At 42.9% G+C, this 19,187-nt stretch overlaps 1 protein-coding gene across 1 annotated transcript in view; it reads right to left on the bottom strand.

Moving 5' to 3' along the window:
- c12.2 (von Willebrand factor A domain-containing protein c12.2) overlaps positions 1 to 19,187 on the bottom strand; it is a 464,393-nt gene that overhangs the window by 83,798 nt on the left and 361,408 nt on the right. The window contains exons 13-14 of the mRNA XM_080280343.1: positions 16,984 to 17,174; positions 4,286 to 4,493 (exon numbers count right to left, since the gene is read on the bottom strand). Coding sequence (XP_080136469.1) covers positions 4,286 to 4,493; positions 16,984 to 17,174 — 399 coding nt within the window. The remainder of the gene's footprint in view (positions 1 to 4,285; positions 4,494 to 16,983; positions 17,175 to 19,187) is intronic.

Genomic DNA, 19,187 nt, shown 5'->3' with positions numbered 1-19,187 from the left:
ATCTTGTCAAAAACCTTTCTGACAACTTTACCTCATCATCCTTCCCTCCTCTTTTCTACCCTGATGGTTCTGTAGCTATTTCTTCTACTGATAAAGCAGATCTCTTCGCTCAGACTTTCTCCTCCAATTCCACCTTAGACGATTCTGGTGCTGTTCCTCCATCACTTCCTCCCTCTGACTTCCTCATGGCTGACATTAAAATATCTTCAGCTGATGTATTTTCTGCCATCACTGGCCTCAATACCAATAAGGCATATGGGCCTGATGGAGTCCCTTACCAATAAGGCATATGGGCCTGATGGAGTCCCTTACCAATAAGGCATATGGGCCTGATGGAGTCCCTTACCAATAAGGCATATGGGCCTGATGGAGTCCCTTACCAATAAGGCATATGGGCCTGATGGAGTCCCTTACCAATAAGGCATATGGGCCTGATGGAGTCCCTTACCAATAAGGCATATGGGCCTGATGGAGTCCCTTCTATTGTCTTCAAGAGCTGTGCTTCTGTGCTTACATCCTGCCTAAGTAAATTCTTTCGCCTTTGTCTTTCAGCTTGTACTTTTCTTTCTTGCTGGAAGTTTGCTCTCATTCAGTCAGTCCTAAAGAAGGGTGACCATTCCCAGCCCTCTAAATATCGTCCAATTGCTTTAACATCCTGTGTCTCAAAAGTTTTCGAGATGATTCTTAACAAAAAATTTTTAAAGCATCTTTCCTATCACAACCTCCTTTCTGATCGTCAGTATGGGTTCCATCAAGGACGCTCCACTGGCGATCTTCTCACCTACCTTTCAGACTCCTGGTTATCCTCCTTTCGGGACTTTGGCAAAAGCTTTGCCATCGCACTTGACATCTCAAAGGCTTTTGATCGAGTCTGGAATAAATCTTTAATTTCCAAACTGTCCTCTTATGGTTTCTATCCTTCTGTTTGTGTCTTCATCTACAGCTTCCTTTCTGGTTGTTCTATAGCCGCTGTTGTAGACGGCCATCGTTCTTCTCCTAGATCTATCAAAGTGGCGTTCCTCAGGGCTCTGTCCTATCACCAACTCTCTTCCTTTAATTCATCAATGATCTTCTAAGCTGTACATCTAACCCTATGCACTCGTACGCTGATGATTCCACCCTTCACCTTTCCATTCAGTTCCTGCAACATCCATCCCAGCAGTTACTTCAGCAAGTAAGGGTTGAGGCTATGGCACACCTAATGTCTGACTTGGTTCGTATCTCTGACTGGGGTAAAAATAATCTTGTTGTTTTTAATGCATCAAAGACTCAGTTTTAACACCTATCAACCCGACAGAATCTTCCACAGGAATACCTACTAATGTTTAATAATATCCAGCTCAAGCCTGCATCATCCTTGAACATGCTTGGGGTTTCATTCACTCAGGATTTATCTTGGAAAGATCATATTACATCTCTTGTAAAATCAGCTTCCAAGAGATTAGGTGTGCTAAGCCGATTCTGTACTTTCTTCACCCCTGCAAAGTTTTTGACTTTGTATACAAGTTTTATTCACCCCTGTGTAGAACACAACTCTCATGTGTGGGGAGGCTCTCCACATACAGCTCTTCTCAACAGGGTGGAGTCAAAGGCTTTTCGTCTCATTAACTCTCCTCCTCTTACTGACTCCCTTCAACCTTTGTCTATTCGCCACACTGATGCATCTTTATCTCTTTTCTATTGCTACTTCCATGGTCACTGCTCCTCTGAACTGTCTGCTTGCATCCCTCCACCTCTACGATGTGCGCATAGCACCCGCCTTTTCTGTCCAACTCTCTAATGCAAGAGTTAACCGTTACTCCCAGAACTTCATTTATGCAACAGGTCAGCTCTGGAACTGTCTCCCTCTGTCTGTATTTCCTTCTTCCTATGATCTCCAGTCTTTCAAATGCAGTGTGTCCAGGCAACTCAAAATGAACAGATCTTGAATTTGGCTCACTTTTTTTTTCTTGGAAGGAATGGTTTGCGGGCTCCTGGCCTTTGGTTCCATCTCCTTTGCATAAAAATTAATAAAAAAATAAAACTTGCCAATTTGTTGCAAGTTTAACAAGGAAGGATTTTAAAGAGCAGCGTGTTTGTGCAAAATTGTTTCAAATTGGGAAAAACTTTTACTTTCTGAAAAATGTCATGGCAGGTGATGAAACACGGGTGTACAGCTACGATGTCATTCAAAGGCAGTTGATGCAGTGGTTTGGAACATCGTCACCACGATCAAAAAAAGCACATTAGAGTCACTCAAACGTAAAGGTGATGTTGATCATCATTTATTATTGGAAGGGCGTTGTTCATCATGAGTCTGTTCCACGTGGTCAAACAGTCAATAAAGAGTTTTACTTGGAGGTCCCAAAGTGTTTAAGGGAGGCAGTGCAAAGGAAGAGGCCTGAGGCATGGACAAACAAAACTTGGATGCTGCACCATGACAATGCATCCATTCACGTCACTCCTTATCGTGACTTCTTGACAAAGCACAAGACGACCATCATCCCCTGGCCACTCTACTCTCTGGATTTGGCCCTTGCAGACATCTTTTTGTTCCCAAAATTGAAATCCATCCTGAAAGGTCACCAGTTTCTGATGATAAAAGAGAGAGAGACGAAAATTTGCCATGAGAACTGCGTGCCATCCCTGATAAAGACATTCTAGGACGCGTTCAAGAACTGGAGAAAACATCGGGAACATTGTATGAACAGAGGAGGGGTAAGTTTTGAAGGAGACATGTCAAATTAAGTTGTAATAAAGCAATATATATATTTTTAGTTTGTTTTCTTTTTGGACAGCCCTTGCATCTTTGGGGGAAAGGGCAAATATAAATAAACCCTAAAATATAAATACTGTAAATGCAAATGGGCTGATCATCATCATTTCATCATCATCATCATTATAAAAAAAAAAATAATAAAAATAATGAGCCACACCCATTCACTCATCATTCAAGCCCCCGGAATCCTGATTCCACCTCACTGGCATTCAACACACATGCCTAATATTACCAGCCAATTCAAGTCAATTAGATGACTCATATCATCAGGTAAAAATAAGGGTGTCAAACCTTTGTCATACACTCTCGTACAATATTCTTCCAACCAGCTCAATCCCCTGTCAGTCCCCTAGCTTCATCAACCTCAATAACTTGCTTTCTCACACACAGTCATTTAACACATCTACTCACCTTCTTGGCTTACTATGCCTCCCATGTTTAAACTCACTGAGATACATTCTTTTTGCCACTTCATTTATACTTAGTCTCCACACTCTTCAGTTCTGGTGTCCACAGATTTCTACAAAGACCTTTCATGTAATTTTATTCATTATCCTACTGACACTCTGCACTCCACACACATTCCTCAATATCACCAATTCCACTGATTTTACTCCTGACTTTTCATGTTCATGTCACACCAAAGTTTCAAACCCATATATTAATGTGGGCACTCAAACTCCTTCATGAAATCCTTTTGTAACTCCCACACTCAGTTCTCTGTTCTGTTTCATGTCACTGCCTTCATAACACCAGAAACTTTCCTTCCTTTGTACATTTACCTCTCTTCTCTGTCGGTGTAACCAGGTACGTAAACCAATTCTTTCCACTGCTCCTAACTTAACATACATTTGTCAGTATTATCTCATTTTCATCAACACTGTCACACTTTCTTTTCCTGCCTCATTTCTACATTTTTGACCCTCTTTCCATAACCGTTTCATTTTCAGAGTCGTTGACATTCATTTTTATTCCAAGAGCACCATTTACCTCTTCCATTTATATCTCTGAGTCTTCATGTGCTTGTTACTCTCAGTGTATTCCCACCTTAATTCATTTGAATTTAACAAGTTTCCCTTATCTGTTTCCTTTCAATTCAATGACTCTAACTCCTGTACTATCTAAGCCTAGTATCCATCAGCCACTTCTTTGTTTCTCCACTTTCAATATTTCAATATGACTGCTCCTCTCTCTCTTTATCCACCTCACCCCTCTCGCTTACCCTTGCATACCACAGTCATATGATCACAACCTTCTGCATTATCCTCTCACTCTCCTCAAATTAGCAACATTCACAAGTATCTTTCTCTATATAACCATTTAATCAACCAGACTCCTTTCAACATTTTCTCTAGTCTCTCTGTACCATGTATATTGATGTGTCTAGATTTAACACATAATAAAGTAAATACTGTAGCCATATGATTTAATCTTACCCAAGAAGTTACTTTCTATTGACAATTACAGTAATAGTGTTTATAAATAAGAAAAATAACAAATGACATCAGAACCTATGAAAGCTCTCACCTGATGTATATCAAAGAAGAGTGTATCAGGGACCTTGGTGTGGTTCTCTGGGGCATGAACTCGTGTGTGTGTGTTGCCTATTCTAAGCACCCCATCCACCACTTCACACACCAGATGGTCTCTGTCCTCGTCAATGGCTGGTCCTCGCTCTATCCCCCGACTCTCTAGGGTTGTGTCCAGAGCTTGCCGGGCCAGGGGTGGCAGAAACCTAAGGAAGTTTAATGTGCAGTACAACTGTTGAATCAGGTAAGAGTCTGATGGAAGGTGATGATGTTAACACTACTTGCAGCTACCAGTTATATTACCACCATCACTGCTTGTCACCAGTTACAATGGGCCATCCAGCTGACCATCAGCTGGATGTGTACTAGGAGAAAGAATAGCTGTACAGGTTTGCTAAGCATGTCATAGCTGCTATCCACTCTCTACAGTTACCAACTGTCTCGTTGTCTTGCTCTCAGATGTCGCTGCTTTGGGTTATGAAGTTATCTGCTCTGCTTACTCCTCTCTATCTCACTTTTCCCCCTCTGTACTATGTGTGGGATAATGTATAGAAGATACTGTGCAAAAGGGTTACTGGGAGAATACTACAGAAAGAGGCAGTATGTTGCTTCTATGGTGTCTGTCAGAAAACTATTCTGCTAGCTAACATGTCTGCCCAGTTTTGAGAAGTGGCACACTCAACATGGTTTAACTGCCCAGTATTGACCTAAATGTCACTTTTAAGTCAGCATACTTTAAATGGCGTACACTAAACTTGGCTGACAGTGACAGTACAATTCCTTGCTAAGTGAACTGTCCATATGCATTCTCCCACAATGGGAAAAAAAAAAAAAAAATAATATATATATATATATATATATATATATATATATCTATCTATCTATTGCCAGACGCCTCAATCCCGTTTGGGGTGGCCACAAACAAATCGCCTCCAAGTTGCCCTGTCCCCGCCATTTCACTGCCCTGCTCCCAACTCACACCCCCCTCTCTCATATACCTCTCCACCCCATCCCTCCATCTCATCCTCGGTCTCCCCCTCCCTCTTCCACCCTCCACCTCACTCACATACACTCTCTTTGTCAGTCTTTCACCCTCCATCCTCTCCACATGGCCAAACCACCTCAGTGTGTTCCTCACAACGCTTCCTATCACATCCACACCCACACCACAACGCTCCTTTATATCCTTATTCGTCAGCCTGTCTCTCCACGTGACTCCACAGGCTCCTCTTAAATAACTCATTTCCACTGCTCTCACTCTTGACTTGTGTCCTTCCAACAATGTCCAAGCTTCACTTCCGTACGTTAGAGTTGGTATCACAATACTGTCATGTAGTAACTTTTTTACTTCCATGCTCACTTCCCTGTTTCTTATCACTGCTTTCAAGGAACCAGCAACCTTTCTTCCCTGCTGTACCCTTTCAAGCACTTCACCCTCCAAACCTCCATCCTCACTCATCACACTACCCAAATACTTAAACGTACTCACATTTTCCAATTCCTCACCATCCAACCTCGCTGTACATTCACTGACTTCACCTCTCTCAAAGACGATCACTTTACTCTTCCCTACATTCACCTTTAGGTTCCGTTTCTTACACACTCTCTCAAACTCATCCACCAAGCTTTGCAGCTCCCCTTCGTCCTCACTAAACAACACAGTATCATCTGCAAACAACAGTACAGGGAGTTTCCAAACACTATCCTCTTTCACCAGGGCCACTCCAACATCCACTACCCTACCTTGAACCTCTTTTATTACCCCATCCATGTACAGATTGAACAACCATGGAGACATGACACATCCCTGTTTCAAACCAACTTTCAAAGAGAAAAATTCACTTAGTTCACCATCCACACGCACTGCAGCCTTCGCACCATCGTACATACTCTTCACAGCATTCAACAACTTCCCATCTACTCCATATATTCTTAACACTTTCCACAATCCTTGTCTATCCACCCTGTCATATGCTTTCTCCAAATCCATGAAAGCCGCATACAGCTTCTTTCCCTTCTCTAGAAACTTTTCCACTAAAGATCTAAGAATGAATATCTGATCTACACAACCTCTTCCCTTCCTAAAGCCTCTCTGTTCTTCTCCAACTAATTTCTCTGTTCTTTCTCTAACTCTGTCTATAAGTATCCTACCATACACTTTTCCTATTATACTAAGAAGACAAATGCCCCTATGATTACCACACACTTCTTTTTCCCCTTTTCCTTTGTACAAGGGAATAATTATACCTGACTTCCAATCCTCCGGGACTCTACCTTCCTCCCAGGCCAATCTGCACATCTTCCACATCCATTCGACTACTATCTCTCCCCCATGCTTCAGCATTTCACCACACACTCCATCAATTCCTGGGGCTTTCCCAGATTTAACTTTCTTCATTGCTTCCACAACTTCTATCCTACTGATTTCTTCCTGTCTTCTCACCTCCCTCCTTCTCCCAGCCATTCCCCAGCCACTTATACTCGCATTACTTCCATCCTCTACGTTCAACAATTCCTTAAAGTGTTCTCTCCATCTGCTCACTTTTTCTCCCTTCTCCACTAAAAATCTACCATTTTTATCTTTCACTCCCCTGCTAACTTCACTTCCACCCTGTCTTACTCTTTTCACTTCTCTCCAGAACATTTTCTTACAGTCCCTCCACTTTACACTCAAATTCCTTCCAAATTCCTCATCCACTCTCTTCTTACTCTCTCTTACTAATCTTTTCACCTCTCTCTTCCTTTCCACATATAACTCTCTCTTCCGCCTGTCAACTTCTTCCACACCCCTATTTCTCATCCATTCATTGTATGCTTTCTTCTTTTGTGCCACAGCCTGTTTCACCTCTTCAGTCCACCACGCTGTTCCTTGCACCCCCCTCCGTCTTCTCTTCCTTCCACACACCACATCACATGCTGCACATATTTCTTCTGTAAATATCTTACACACACCTTCCACGTCTCCCATCTGCTCCAATTCATATTTGCCCAATCGTTCCTCCACTTCTCTCTTATACTCTGCCTTTTTCTCATCTTCTTGTAACCTTTCCACTCTCCTTGCAACACTCCTTCCTCTTGTCTCTCCCTTCTTCTATATATATATATATAATCAGAAGTTGAGGTCCACTGCAGGACTGGCATATCCCAACCGAAGCAGGGACGATACAGCCAATGTATCTCTACCCAGTGGCTTAGGCTGTCTGGTAGAGACTATATGTAGGGTGAGAAGTGCTTGTGAGCGTGATTGTAGAGTTGTAGTGGCTTTGGATGTGTGTGTAGTTTGTGAACCAAGTGTAATCGGTCCACCTTAAGTTGACTGGGTGCAAGCATACTAGTATGCGACACTGGTTCAACCACAACACCCCTTTTATACGCCAAAGTAGCAAGTGGCTTGGTGAACGCTTCCCAAAGTTTTTACAACACTGGTGGGAGGCGAACCCGCACTCACCAGCGTGCGAAACGCACATTCTACCACTGTACCACAGAGGCTCCATATACAGTATGTATACATATATATATATATATATATATATATATATGTATTGTATATGTATATATATATATATATATATATATATAAAACAAAAGTGATGATATCTAGGGTTGGTGGCTGTACTGTCAAAGACGAGGGAGAGTGGCCATGTGCAGTTTGCCACAATGGCGTGGGAAGTAATTCCATCTTGTGCGGTGTGTGTGATAAATGGGTGCATAAGAGAAGTAGTGGTATCAGAGGTAGACTGCGGGATAATGCTGATTTTACGTGTAGTGCATGTCGGGGTGAGCGGGTGGAGATTGTCAGACGTGAAAGGATTGAACTTGCTGGTGAATCTCTTGAGTGTGTGGAAGAGTTTTGTTATTTGGGAGACATGTTGTGTGCTGGAGGTGGGGCTAGAGCTAGCTCTGTGGCTAGGGTAAGAAGTGGTTGGAAGAAGTTCAGGGAGCTCTTGCCTCTCCTGACATTGAGAGGACTCTCCCTACGTGCTAAGGGGTCTTTGTATGCAGCATGTGTTAGGAGTGTAATGCTGTATGATAGTGAGACCTGGGCAGTGAAGGAGGAAGATATTCGCCGGCTCAGACGTACAGAAATGACAATGATTAGGTGGATGTGCAGTGCATCCCTGCGTCCGAGGCCTGGAGGGGCTGGGTTTACGATGGAAGAGTTGAGAGGTAGGATGGGACTGGAATGTATTGGTGTTGTGATGAGGAGATGTAGATTGAGGTGGTTTGGACATGTGGAGAGGATGGGGGATGATAATTGGGTGAGGAAGGTGAGAAGTGTTAATATTGGGGGTGGGGTTATGAGGGGTAGACTGAGAAAGACATGGGATGATGTCATTAAGTGTGACCTTAGGGTTAAGGGACTGAACAGGGAGGCTGCAATGGATCGTGCAGCGTGAAGAGCCGCCATTAGGTGACCAAGGCCGATACATGCAAGCATGTTGGAGCCTTTAAAAACAAAAACGAAAATATATATATATATATATATATATATATATACTGTATATATATATATATATATATATATATATATATATATATATATATATACTGTATATATATATATATATATATACAGTATATATATATATACTGTATATATATATATATATATATATATATATATATATATATATATATATATATATATATATATATATATATATATACTGTATATATATATATATATACTGTATATATATATATATATATATATATATATATATATATATATATATATATATATATATATATATATATATATATATATCTATTGCCAGACGCCTCAATCCCGTTTGGGGTGGCCACAAACATATCGCATCCAAGTCACCCTGTCCCCCACCATTTCACTGCCCTGCTCCCGACTCACACCCCCCACTCTCATATACTTCTCCACCCCATCTCTCCATCTCATCCTCGGCCTCCCCCTCCCTCTTCCCCCCTCCACCTCACTCACATACACTCTCTTCGTCAGTCTCTCACCCTCCATCCTCTTCACATGGCCAAACCATCTCAGTGTGTTCCTCATAACGCTTCCTTTCACATCCACATCCACACCACAACGCTCCTTTATATCCCCATTCGTCAGCCTGTCTCTCCATTTGACTCCATAGGCTCCTCTTAAACAACTCATTTCCACTGCCCTCACTCTTGACTTGTGTCCTTCCAACAACGTCCAAGCTTCACTTCCATACGTTAGAGTTGGTATCATAATACTGTCATATAGTAACTTTTTCACTTCCATGCTCACTTCCCTGTTTCTTATCACTGCTTTCAAAGAACCAGCAACCTTTCTTCCCTGCTGTACCCTTTCAAGCACTTCACCCTCCAAACCTCCATCCTTACGCATCATACTACCCAAGTACTTAAACGTACTCACATTTTCCTATTCCTCACCATCCAACCTCGCTGTACATTCACTGACTTCACCTCTCTCAAAGACCATCACTTTACTCTTCCCTACATTCACCTTTAGATTCCGTTTCTTACACACTCTCCCAAACTCATCCACCAAGCCTTGCAGCTCCCCTTCGTCTTCACTCAACAACACAGTATCATCTGCAAACAACAGTACAGGGAGTTTCCAAACACTATATATATAATATATATATATATATATATATATATATATATATATATATACTGTATATATATATATATAAGTAATCCCTCCAATATCCGATGTAATAGAGCCAAAGGCATGTCCGGATAGTGATCCTGTCCGAATATTGGGCCCCTGCCTCCTGGACTTGTACTTATGGACCCTAACTCAGAAAAACACCTGTACAACTCCCTCTGGACATGCATTGCACCTATTTAAGACCCAAATCACACCAATAAGGGACATAAAAGACTGAAATAAATGCAAAAGAACCAGAGAATAAGGTTTTAGAGGTGAGTTTATACAATATTAAACATTCTGGGTACTTACAACAAGTCCCTGGCTCCTGGACTGGTAGTTATGGATCCTAACCTAGCCTAACTCAGAAAAACACCTCCCTACTGCACATGCATAACACCTAAGGCACTATTCACACCAATAAGGGACATAAAAGAGTGAAATGAGGTGTTAGAGGTAAGTATGGAAAATACAGTACAATATGAAACATTCTGGGTACTTAGAGCAAGTCCCTGGCCATCTCGATGAATAACCTGCCTCCTCTCAGACTCTGACAGCAAGAAGGAGTTTCTGAAGCACTTGCAGTACACTGTTCATGAAGTCTTACACAGAACTTAGTCATTTGCACTCAGAATTCCATTCTCTTAACACTGCGCACTCTTGTCTTACTTGCGCTCCATTGAACCTTAATGAAATAAGTGTTGCACTCTGCACTTAAAGTCTTTCCACTCATAAAACCATTTTCTAAACATAACACACTCTAGTTAATTTACATTACATTGAAAGTCAATTAAATCTTTGTCTTTTCACTCAGAACTCAAATTCCTTAACACTATACACTGTTTTTTTTTCGCTGCACAACACTGTAAATTCCCGTGTGGTCTAGTGGAGAAGTTCTAGGTGTCTAATCACTGTCAGAGTCTGAGAGAAGCACATGCAGGTGACCTAGGGGTTGGTCACTGGGTGTTGGTGATGGCGTGCCCACTGCAGACGACTCTGAAGAGAGGCACAAACTCACGTCGAGTGGTGACTCCACCGTGCCTGATGTGCTGGGCTGTGGCTCGGAGCATGAGGGCCTCTCTTGGGGAGGCAATGGAGTGAAGCCAGGGCTGGGCACAGTGGGGGTCATGGGCCTGAAAAAGCTGTCAATGGTTGATTGATGCAAGGAACGACGATTTAGACAAGTAATGATGCGCTGCCTGAAAGCGCCCACTTCCTCCACAAGTCCTGAGGGTCCCATCTCCTTGTCGCAGTCCGGGTGCTTCAGGTCATCCAGAATGAACTCTAGGTGTTCCTGGAGTGCGCTCAGCTTGGGGATGGCTGGAGTAGTGTCACGCTGAGAGGAGTCCGCATCATTGTCGTAGTCCTCGTCAAAATCTTCAAGCTGGGTACTGACACCTGCAACCGAAGATGTGATCTCGATATCAGACAATGTCTGATACCCAGGATCGCCCTCATCGTCATCCAACCACTCACGCACTTCATCCACATCAACGTCATCCCCATGCGCATGTAGACGTGCATGGAAGTCATCCACGTCAAAACCTAGGAAATTGTGCTCCACATCCGTTCCGAGAAGCAGACGAGACCAACCATTTTCCAGAGTCTTGACAGGGATATCCTTCCATGCACTGGCCCAGTTGTAGATAACAGACTTGATGTTGTAGCGGAGAAGGTTTTCCAAAGTCCACTGGCCTCGCGTGTCCCGTCCCTCCCTGCACTCGTCCTCGTCCTAGTGAACAACCATCACCTTGTCCAGGAACCTCCGTCAGTACAGCCTCTTCGTTGCCATGATCACTCCTTGGTCCATTGGTTGGATGAGAGCAGTAGTATTAGGTGGCAGAAACATGCACCTAATGCGTCCATTCTCAGCCACCAACTCCTTGTCGCACGGGTGGGCAGGTGCATTGTCGTGGAGAAGGAGGGCCTTTACCTGGCTGCGTGGGATTTCCAGTTTCTCTGTCTGGTAATGGATGACCTCCTTGATGAAATGGTGGTGGAACCAGTCTTTGAAGATCTGGGCTGTGAACCATGTCTTCAAGGAATGGTACCAGACAACAGGAAGGACATCCATCACCCCAGGAAGACACCGAGGCTGCTTTGCACGGCCAACAATAACGGGCTTGAGCCGGTGCATGCCGTTAGCATTGGCACAACACAAAGCAGATATCCGTTGCTTGCAGAGCTTGCGGCCAGGTACACGCTTCTCCGTCTCCTCGGCTAGAGTGTTCGTAGGCAAAGAGCGATAGAATAAGCCAGTTTCGTCAGCGCTGTAGACTTGACCAAGAGTGAGGCCCTCCCTGTCGATCAAGCCCTTCACCTTGTGCCAAAACTCCGCTATTCCATTCTCGTTGGCGTCCAAAGCTTCGTCATGAGACGTTTGGTAAGGCCATGTCGTAACTTGAACGAGAAGAGCCAACCTTTGGATGCCTTGAAGTCTAGGGCGTCATGAAGCCTTGCGAACTTCTCAGCAGCAGCCTTCAGCTCCGTGCCATGCACCATCACACCAGCAGCACGTTGCTGTCGATACCAAATCAACGTGGAGCGGTCGACTTCTGCATGCTTGGGAGTAAACATCACCTTCCTCTCCACGTTGCGTTTGCTTTTTGACGAGAAGTCAGCCGTGTACTGCATGAGTTTGTCGCGGGATCTCTTGATATCAAACAAAGTAGATCAGGCCAGGTTGAATTCACGAAGGATGCATGAGGTAGACCATCCCGCATCCACCTGGTCCAATATCTCCCTCTTCTTCTCTAGAGTCAAAACCACTCTCTTCCTCTTCTCAGGTGGAGGGGCCATCATCACACACACGAAGGAGAGGCACGAGAGCAGCAGGAGAACCTGCAGCAGGTAAGGCAACACCACAAAAGCGAGCACATGGGCGGCCATGACGACAAGCGTGCACACACAACAAGAGACGAGAGGTAAGTGGGGAGGATGCAGGGACGCTCTAGCGGACGTCGGCGGAACAACGTGCCAGAACACAGCTGGCCCACGCCGCGAGTGCCAACTTCAAATTACGGGCGGGAAAAAGTAGTTTTTTTTTTTTTTTTTGGTGTGGCCTGTCTCTTTTTAGGAATGTAATGGAGATGAGGTGTCTGAGGAGTATGTGTGGAGTGATGCGTATGGATCAAGTGCGAAATGATGAAGTGCGAGGGAGAACTGGAGTTGTTCGGGAGATGGCTGGTAGAGTTGAGCAGAGGGTGTTGCGATGGTTTGGGCATATGGAGAGAATGGATAATGAGCGATTGGTGAAAAAGATAACTAGATCTGATGTGAGAGGTGTAAGGCTGAGAGGAAGACCACAAATAGGATGGATGGACAGTGTGAAGAGAGCACTGGATGCGAGAGGGATGTCTGTTGAGCAAGGAAGAGTGGCTGTGCGTGACAGAAATAAATGGAGAGAAATTGTGAATGAATAAGTGATGACGCAGCCCTGAGGGGATATTCTCCCGCATTTGGTCTGATCAGCTAGTCAGGTCAGGTGTGGGTAAGGGGATGGGTCTGTTATGATGTGGCAGGGGTAAACCAGCTCTGCTGTCGGGCCCTGCTGCGGATGTCACTGATTGCATTGCGCAGTTGACCCTTGTGCGGTGTGGTGCGGTGAGGATCTGTCCGTTCTCCCCTTGGGGCTAAGATGTGAATGAATGTGTTTGAATGGATGAGTAAATGGAGAGTGTGTCGTCCTGTCTCAGCTACCTCCCTTTCCTTGGGGGAAGCAGCCTAGGTATATAGACAGATATAGATAGATAGTTTTTGGCCCATTTTGGGAGCACTGGATCTCGGGATGAAAATGTCCTGTTATTGGGGATGTCCGGAAAATGGGCGTCCAGATATTACAGGGATTACTGTATATATATATATATATATATATATATATATATATATATATATATGTACTGTAGGTGGTGGCGACCATCATCCACCCACTTGATGTAGTGCTGCCTACTTCTTCCATAGCCTTTATCATTCTTTTTCTGTGCCTGCCCTTCTCTCTTCCTATTTCTCCCATCTTTCCTGTCACTACTTAATGCTTTTCTTTCCGTTACAGGTGGCTTTATATTGAGTGACAAGCCAAATAGTTTCCTGTAAGCCAAGAAACCATTTACAACGCTGGGTGGTAACCATATAACCAAACCATACGTGCTTCCTACGTGTCAAGTGGGTTGGTGGAGGGTTAGTGCCCCTCCCTGTAAAACAAATAACTCTGAGTCAAATGGCCACCCCGTACGAGACTATGGCGTCTGGCAGTAGATATATATATATATATATATATATATATATATATATATATATATACAGTACCCTCACGTCCAACACGCATTTGTCCAGCACGATTCGCGTCCAGCACGGACAGCAAAAAATTAGTACGATTTAATACAATTTAATTACTGTAACATGGGTGCATTAGCATAACACGCACGGAGCTCCGAGAAGTGGGCAAAATCCGCAGAGTTTGCCTCTAGCACGATCACCCCCGGTCCAACACGGTCATGCTGGATGTTCCTGCGATGCTGACAGCCAATCAAAACTTCTGATCAAGTTGCCTCCTCCACCCGCTATCGTGACGTGATTGTGATGTCGCCCAATCAAAAATGCTTCTACTCTCATGTGATGTTTTGTTTAAATTTCTCCCGCCACAGTGCCACTCAGTCGCATAATTCGCATTGGAAGGTGTTTTTTTCTTGCTGCATTTTCTGCCATTGCAACTGCGTTTTATCCTGCTCACGATGCCTAGGAAACCTTCTGAGAACCCCAAGAAGCGGCGGCACCTCCCTCAGGCCACCAAGCTAGAAATCATCGAGAGGAAGAAGAAAAGGGAGAGGAAAGTGGACATTGCCAAGGCCTAAGACGTGAATAAAGCCAGAGTGAGGACCATAATAAAAAACCAAGACAAGATCCTGGCAGCAGTGAAGGCTTACGGAGTGCTAGGACAGGCAGAAGCAGGACTTTCCATGGATGTGGATGAGGATAGTGATTCTAAGAGTGATTTCGCAGGATTTATGAGGGAGGTTGAGGAGGAGCAGCAGCCATTACCCGCTAGTGATGCCAGCAGCCATTCTCCGGGGACCCAGTAGGACTACCTACAGCCTCAGATACCACCTTCCATTCCCATCAAGCCCACCAACACTATCCTAAAAGGTTAGTTATCATTCATAGTACAGCACCATTTATTATAATTACAGTAGTACCAATATATGGAAAGGTATATGGTAGGTGTTTAGGGTGACTTTTTCTAGGGTTGCTGACATAATTCATTTTTCCCCATAAGCTCTGTTGTTTGTCCAACATGTTTTTGGTCCAACACGGGACCTGTGCACGACAATATTACCGTGTTGGACATGAGGGTACTGTATATATATATATTTCATCCATCCATCATCCAATCCTACATTGCCCCATGAGGAGCGTAGGAGCCCAGGGTTAGGCAGCTGGTCCCGACATTTAAGATGAGAGTGACCACCCTCACTCATCCCTGAGTGGTATTACATGAGCAATCAACCCTAACCACCCCTCGGATATAAACCTTCACCAGCTCAATCCGATTGGAGCGTAATAATTACATATATATATATATATATATATATATATATATATATAATATGGTAGGTGGGGGCGCTCACCATCCACTCACTCGATGTAGTGCTGCTCTCGGGTGTCTGCCCTTTCCTCTCCTCCATCCTTCTTTCCTTCTATCCTCTTCTGTCTTTCTTTCCTTCATTCTTTCCTCGTCCTTCTGCCTATGGGTTACTTTACACTCCCTCTTCTGTCTTTCTCTCCTTCATTCTTTCCTCTTCCTTCTTCCTGTGGGTGACTCTACACTGAGTGACAAGCCAAATGGTTTCCTGTACAGCAGGAAACCATTTACTACGCTGGGTGGTAACCACATAACCAGATTTTGGTACCTGGTGGTTTAGTGAGTAATTACGGCACTCCAATCGGATTGAGCCAGTGAAGGTTTATATCCATGGGGTGGTTGGGGTTTATTGCTAATGTAATGCCACTCAGGGATGAGTGGGACTGGTCACTCTCATCTTAAATGTCAGGACCAACTTGCCTAGCCCCGGGCTGCTATGCTCCTCATAGGGCAATGTAAGATTGGATGATGATGAATGAATGATATAGATAGATAGATAGATAGATAGACAGACAGACAGACAGATAGATAGATATAGATATATTCATTCATTCATTGCCAGACGCCATGTATCCCAAACGGGGTGGCCAAGGGCTTAGAGTTAATTGTTTTACAGGGAGGGGCACTAATCGTCCACCAACCCCACTTAACACGTAGGGAGAACGAGCCAACAGCATCTGGTGTTCCCAGGCGGTCACCCATCCAAGTACTAAATATATATAGTGCAATAATGTTGCAGTTCTTCAGCCTGATCTTCATATTCCTCACCTTGCCAGGCAGGCCTTGTACACCACTGTGAAGAAGTCAGAGTCATGGGTGCAAAAGAAAAAGAAAAAAAAAAAGTAGAGATCAACGGGTCAAGAATGTAGTAAAAAAAAAACAAAAAAAACAAAAAAAAAAACAATAATGTATGAATTACTAGTGATGACTATGATGTTAGGCTGTAGAGCTCACTCTATGCTTAACTACTATTAGACCACACCTTAAACTATATTTCATACACATCCTTCCCTATTGTATTTTCATAATTTCTTATAAAATTACCTTTAAAAGTAAATGTAATACAGATTTAGTTACAAAATTGATGGGGTGCATAGGATTCATACATAAAAAAAAAAATTAAAAACAGGACAACAAATAATGAAGCCCACTGAAATGGGCCATATGTTCATTTATTCATGACTAAAACCTGGCCCCAGACCTTTGAGACTGGCAGTTTTTCACTTATTAATCTCCAGGCTGAACAACAATATCACTATGTGACCCAGCTTACTCTTCCTTTTCATATTACCCTGTACATCTTAAGTAAGAGGGTGTTCAAACTGAACACCCTCTTACTTATACTTGTAAACTCCCATTCACCTCTTCACACTTCTTCACACTTGCACATTCACTCAATACCTTTCCCTCAGTTCTACAGCCTGATCCTAATATTCCTCACCTTGCCAGGCAGGCCTTGTACACTGCTGTGTGGAGGTCAAAGCCTGGGTATGCCTTATATCTGCGGGCTACTCTAATGATCTGGCGCAGGGAAAGGGACTCAGCTAGGGAGCGCATGGCAGGATCAGTTGAGGCTGCCAGCTGAGACGACAGAGCAATCAACTGTTCTACTGGCTCACTGCATTCACCAACCTGTGGATATACATTAATGATACTCTGGCAACTGGCATCATAATATTACCTGCATTCTTAACAATAACTTCTAGCTTTGTATTCATTAGCCCTTGAGGAAACAGAATACAATATCATAAACAAGTTCACACTATACAGTACTACCATACAACAAATAACAAAACTTTGACCAATGAAATTATTATTTTTCAAGTATTTTTATGTAATTCAGTTAATATCATGGTGATTATACCACAGTTCTAGTCAAACTCCAAAACAAAACAAACATCTAACGAATACAAGACAACATATTACAGAGTGCAATTCACAACAAACACCTGGAAAAAAAAAATGCAGGTGCAGCTGTTGGATGTACTGTATGAGTAAACTATAATTAATGGGTTTCTCGATAAAAAAAACACTAAATGATTTTACAACTACAAATTTCCACTAAGGTTTATTTTTTCATTTTAATTGTGTATAACACTAGTATTCATTCTTTCCTTTTCCTTCTCCCTACGAGTGACTTTACACTCCCTCTTCTGTCTTTCTTTCCTTCATTCTTTCCTTTTCCTTTTGCCTATGGGTGACTCTACACTGAATGACAAGCCAAATGGTTTCCTGTACACCAGGAAACCATTACTATGCTGAGTGGTAACCATATAACCAAATTATGGCGCCTAGTGGTTTAGTGGGTAATTAAGGCATCCCAATCATAATGAGCCGGTACAGGTTTATTTCCAAGGGATGGTTGGGGTTCATTGCTCATGTAATGCCACTCAGGGATAAGTGAGGCTGGTCACTCACATCTTAAATGTCAGGACCAACTTGCACAGCCTGGGGCTCCTACATTCCTCATGGGGCAACATAGGATTGGATGATGGATGGATGACCACTGCTAAAACTAGGTGATGCAGTACAATACTGACTTTTGCCTGATATAAAATTTAATACAGTATGAAAAAACACTGTATTGTATCATCAGTTACTAATGCAGTTAAACATTCCATGTACATTAAATGACTAACAATATGATTTAAAAAGAAAGCTTTATAGCAATGGCACCAAAAATCATGTAAATCATTTTATGTATGGTAAACGCCTCTTACTTTTGTTGCTTCCCAGCAAGGTCAGTGTGTGGAGAATAACTATCAATCAATATTTTCAGGTACCTCCCTGAAAAATGTTCCGAGAACTGTAGTCTACCAATGAAGAAAATGACTAAGCACAAAACTAAAATAAAATTATTATATAAAAATGGAGCCTCAAACTTTAACCACACCTCAGGTCTGGATCCAGCCCTTTGGAAAAGGAGGGGCATGATTCCTAGCAGAATTATCACTTAATGCATTTAAACTATAAAAAAAATAAAAAGGCACTGTTATTTTAAATGAATTCAGTAAAATAATATAAATGAATGCAAGACTTGCAGTAAGGTAATTACACCATTTTGGTAAATAACACAGTACTTATATTGTAAGTAATCACACTGGAGAGTGCATGTGCCCATTCCCTTCTCTAAATCTGTACCTGTATCTACACGTGATACCAAAGGATTTGCTATGGATGAACTGCCACCACTCCATTCCACAGGTGATGCAGAACTGACAGATCCTATTATAAACAAACTACGGAATGATGAACAGTGGAAGTATTTATGCATAAATGCTTTAGTTTTAGAATGATATGTGACTCAAGATTTTTGGCAGAGGCTACTAGGGTGATGGAGTGACATGTGACACTGGACTCACGGTCAAGATCCATATACAAGACCTCAAGAGGCATTGTACCACCAGACTCAATGCATCAGGGCAACTACAGGACCTGACTTTGAGTAACAAAAAGAAACTCTCCTTACTCTATAAACAATATATCGTATTTGATCAGAACTTATGTCCTATGCCTGCCTGACGTGGGCTCCCATCCTATCCTATACTCCCTAAAACACGTTGCATACCATACAGAACAATGCCCTATGCCTCACAACCACTGGTAGCACCAAAACCACTCATACAACTCACTTACACTCTGAAA

The sequence above is a fragment of the Coenobita brevimanus genome, chromosome 84 (assembly GCF_032717465.1).
Source record: "Coenobita brevimanus isolate Jiangsu-jjx chromosome 84, ASM3271746v2, whole genome shotgun sequence".
Classification (NCBI taxonomy): domain Eukaryota; kingdom Metazoa; phylum Arthropoda; class Malacostraca; order Decapoda; family Coenobitidae; genus Coenobita; species Coenobita brevimanus.
The sequence above is the reverse complement of the archived record's forward strand: the minus strand, read 5'-3'. Positions and strand labels throughout refer to the sequence as shown.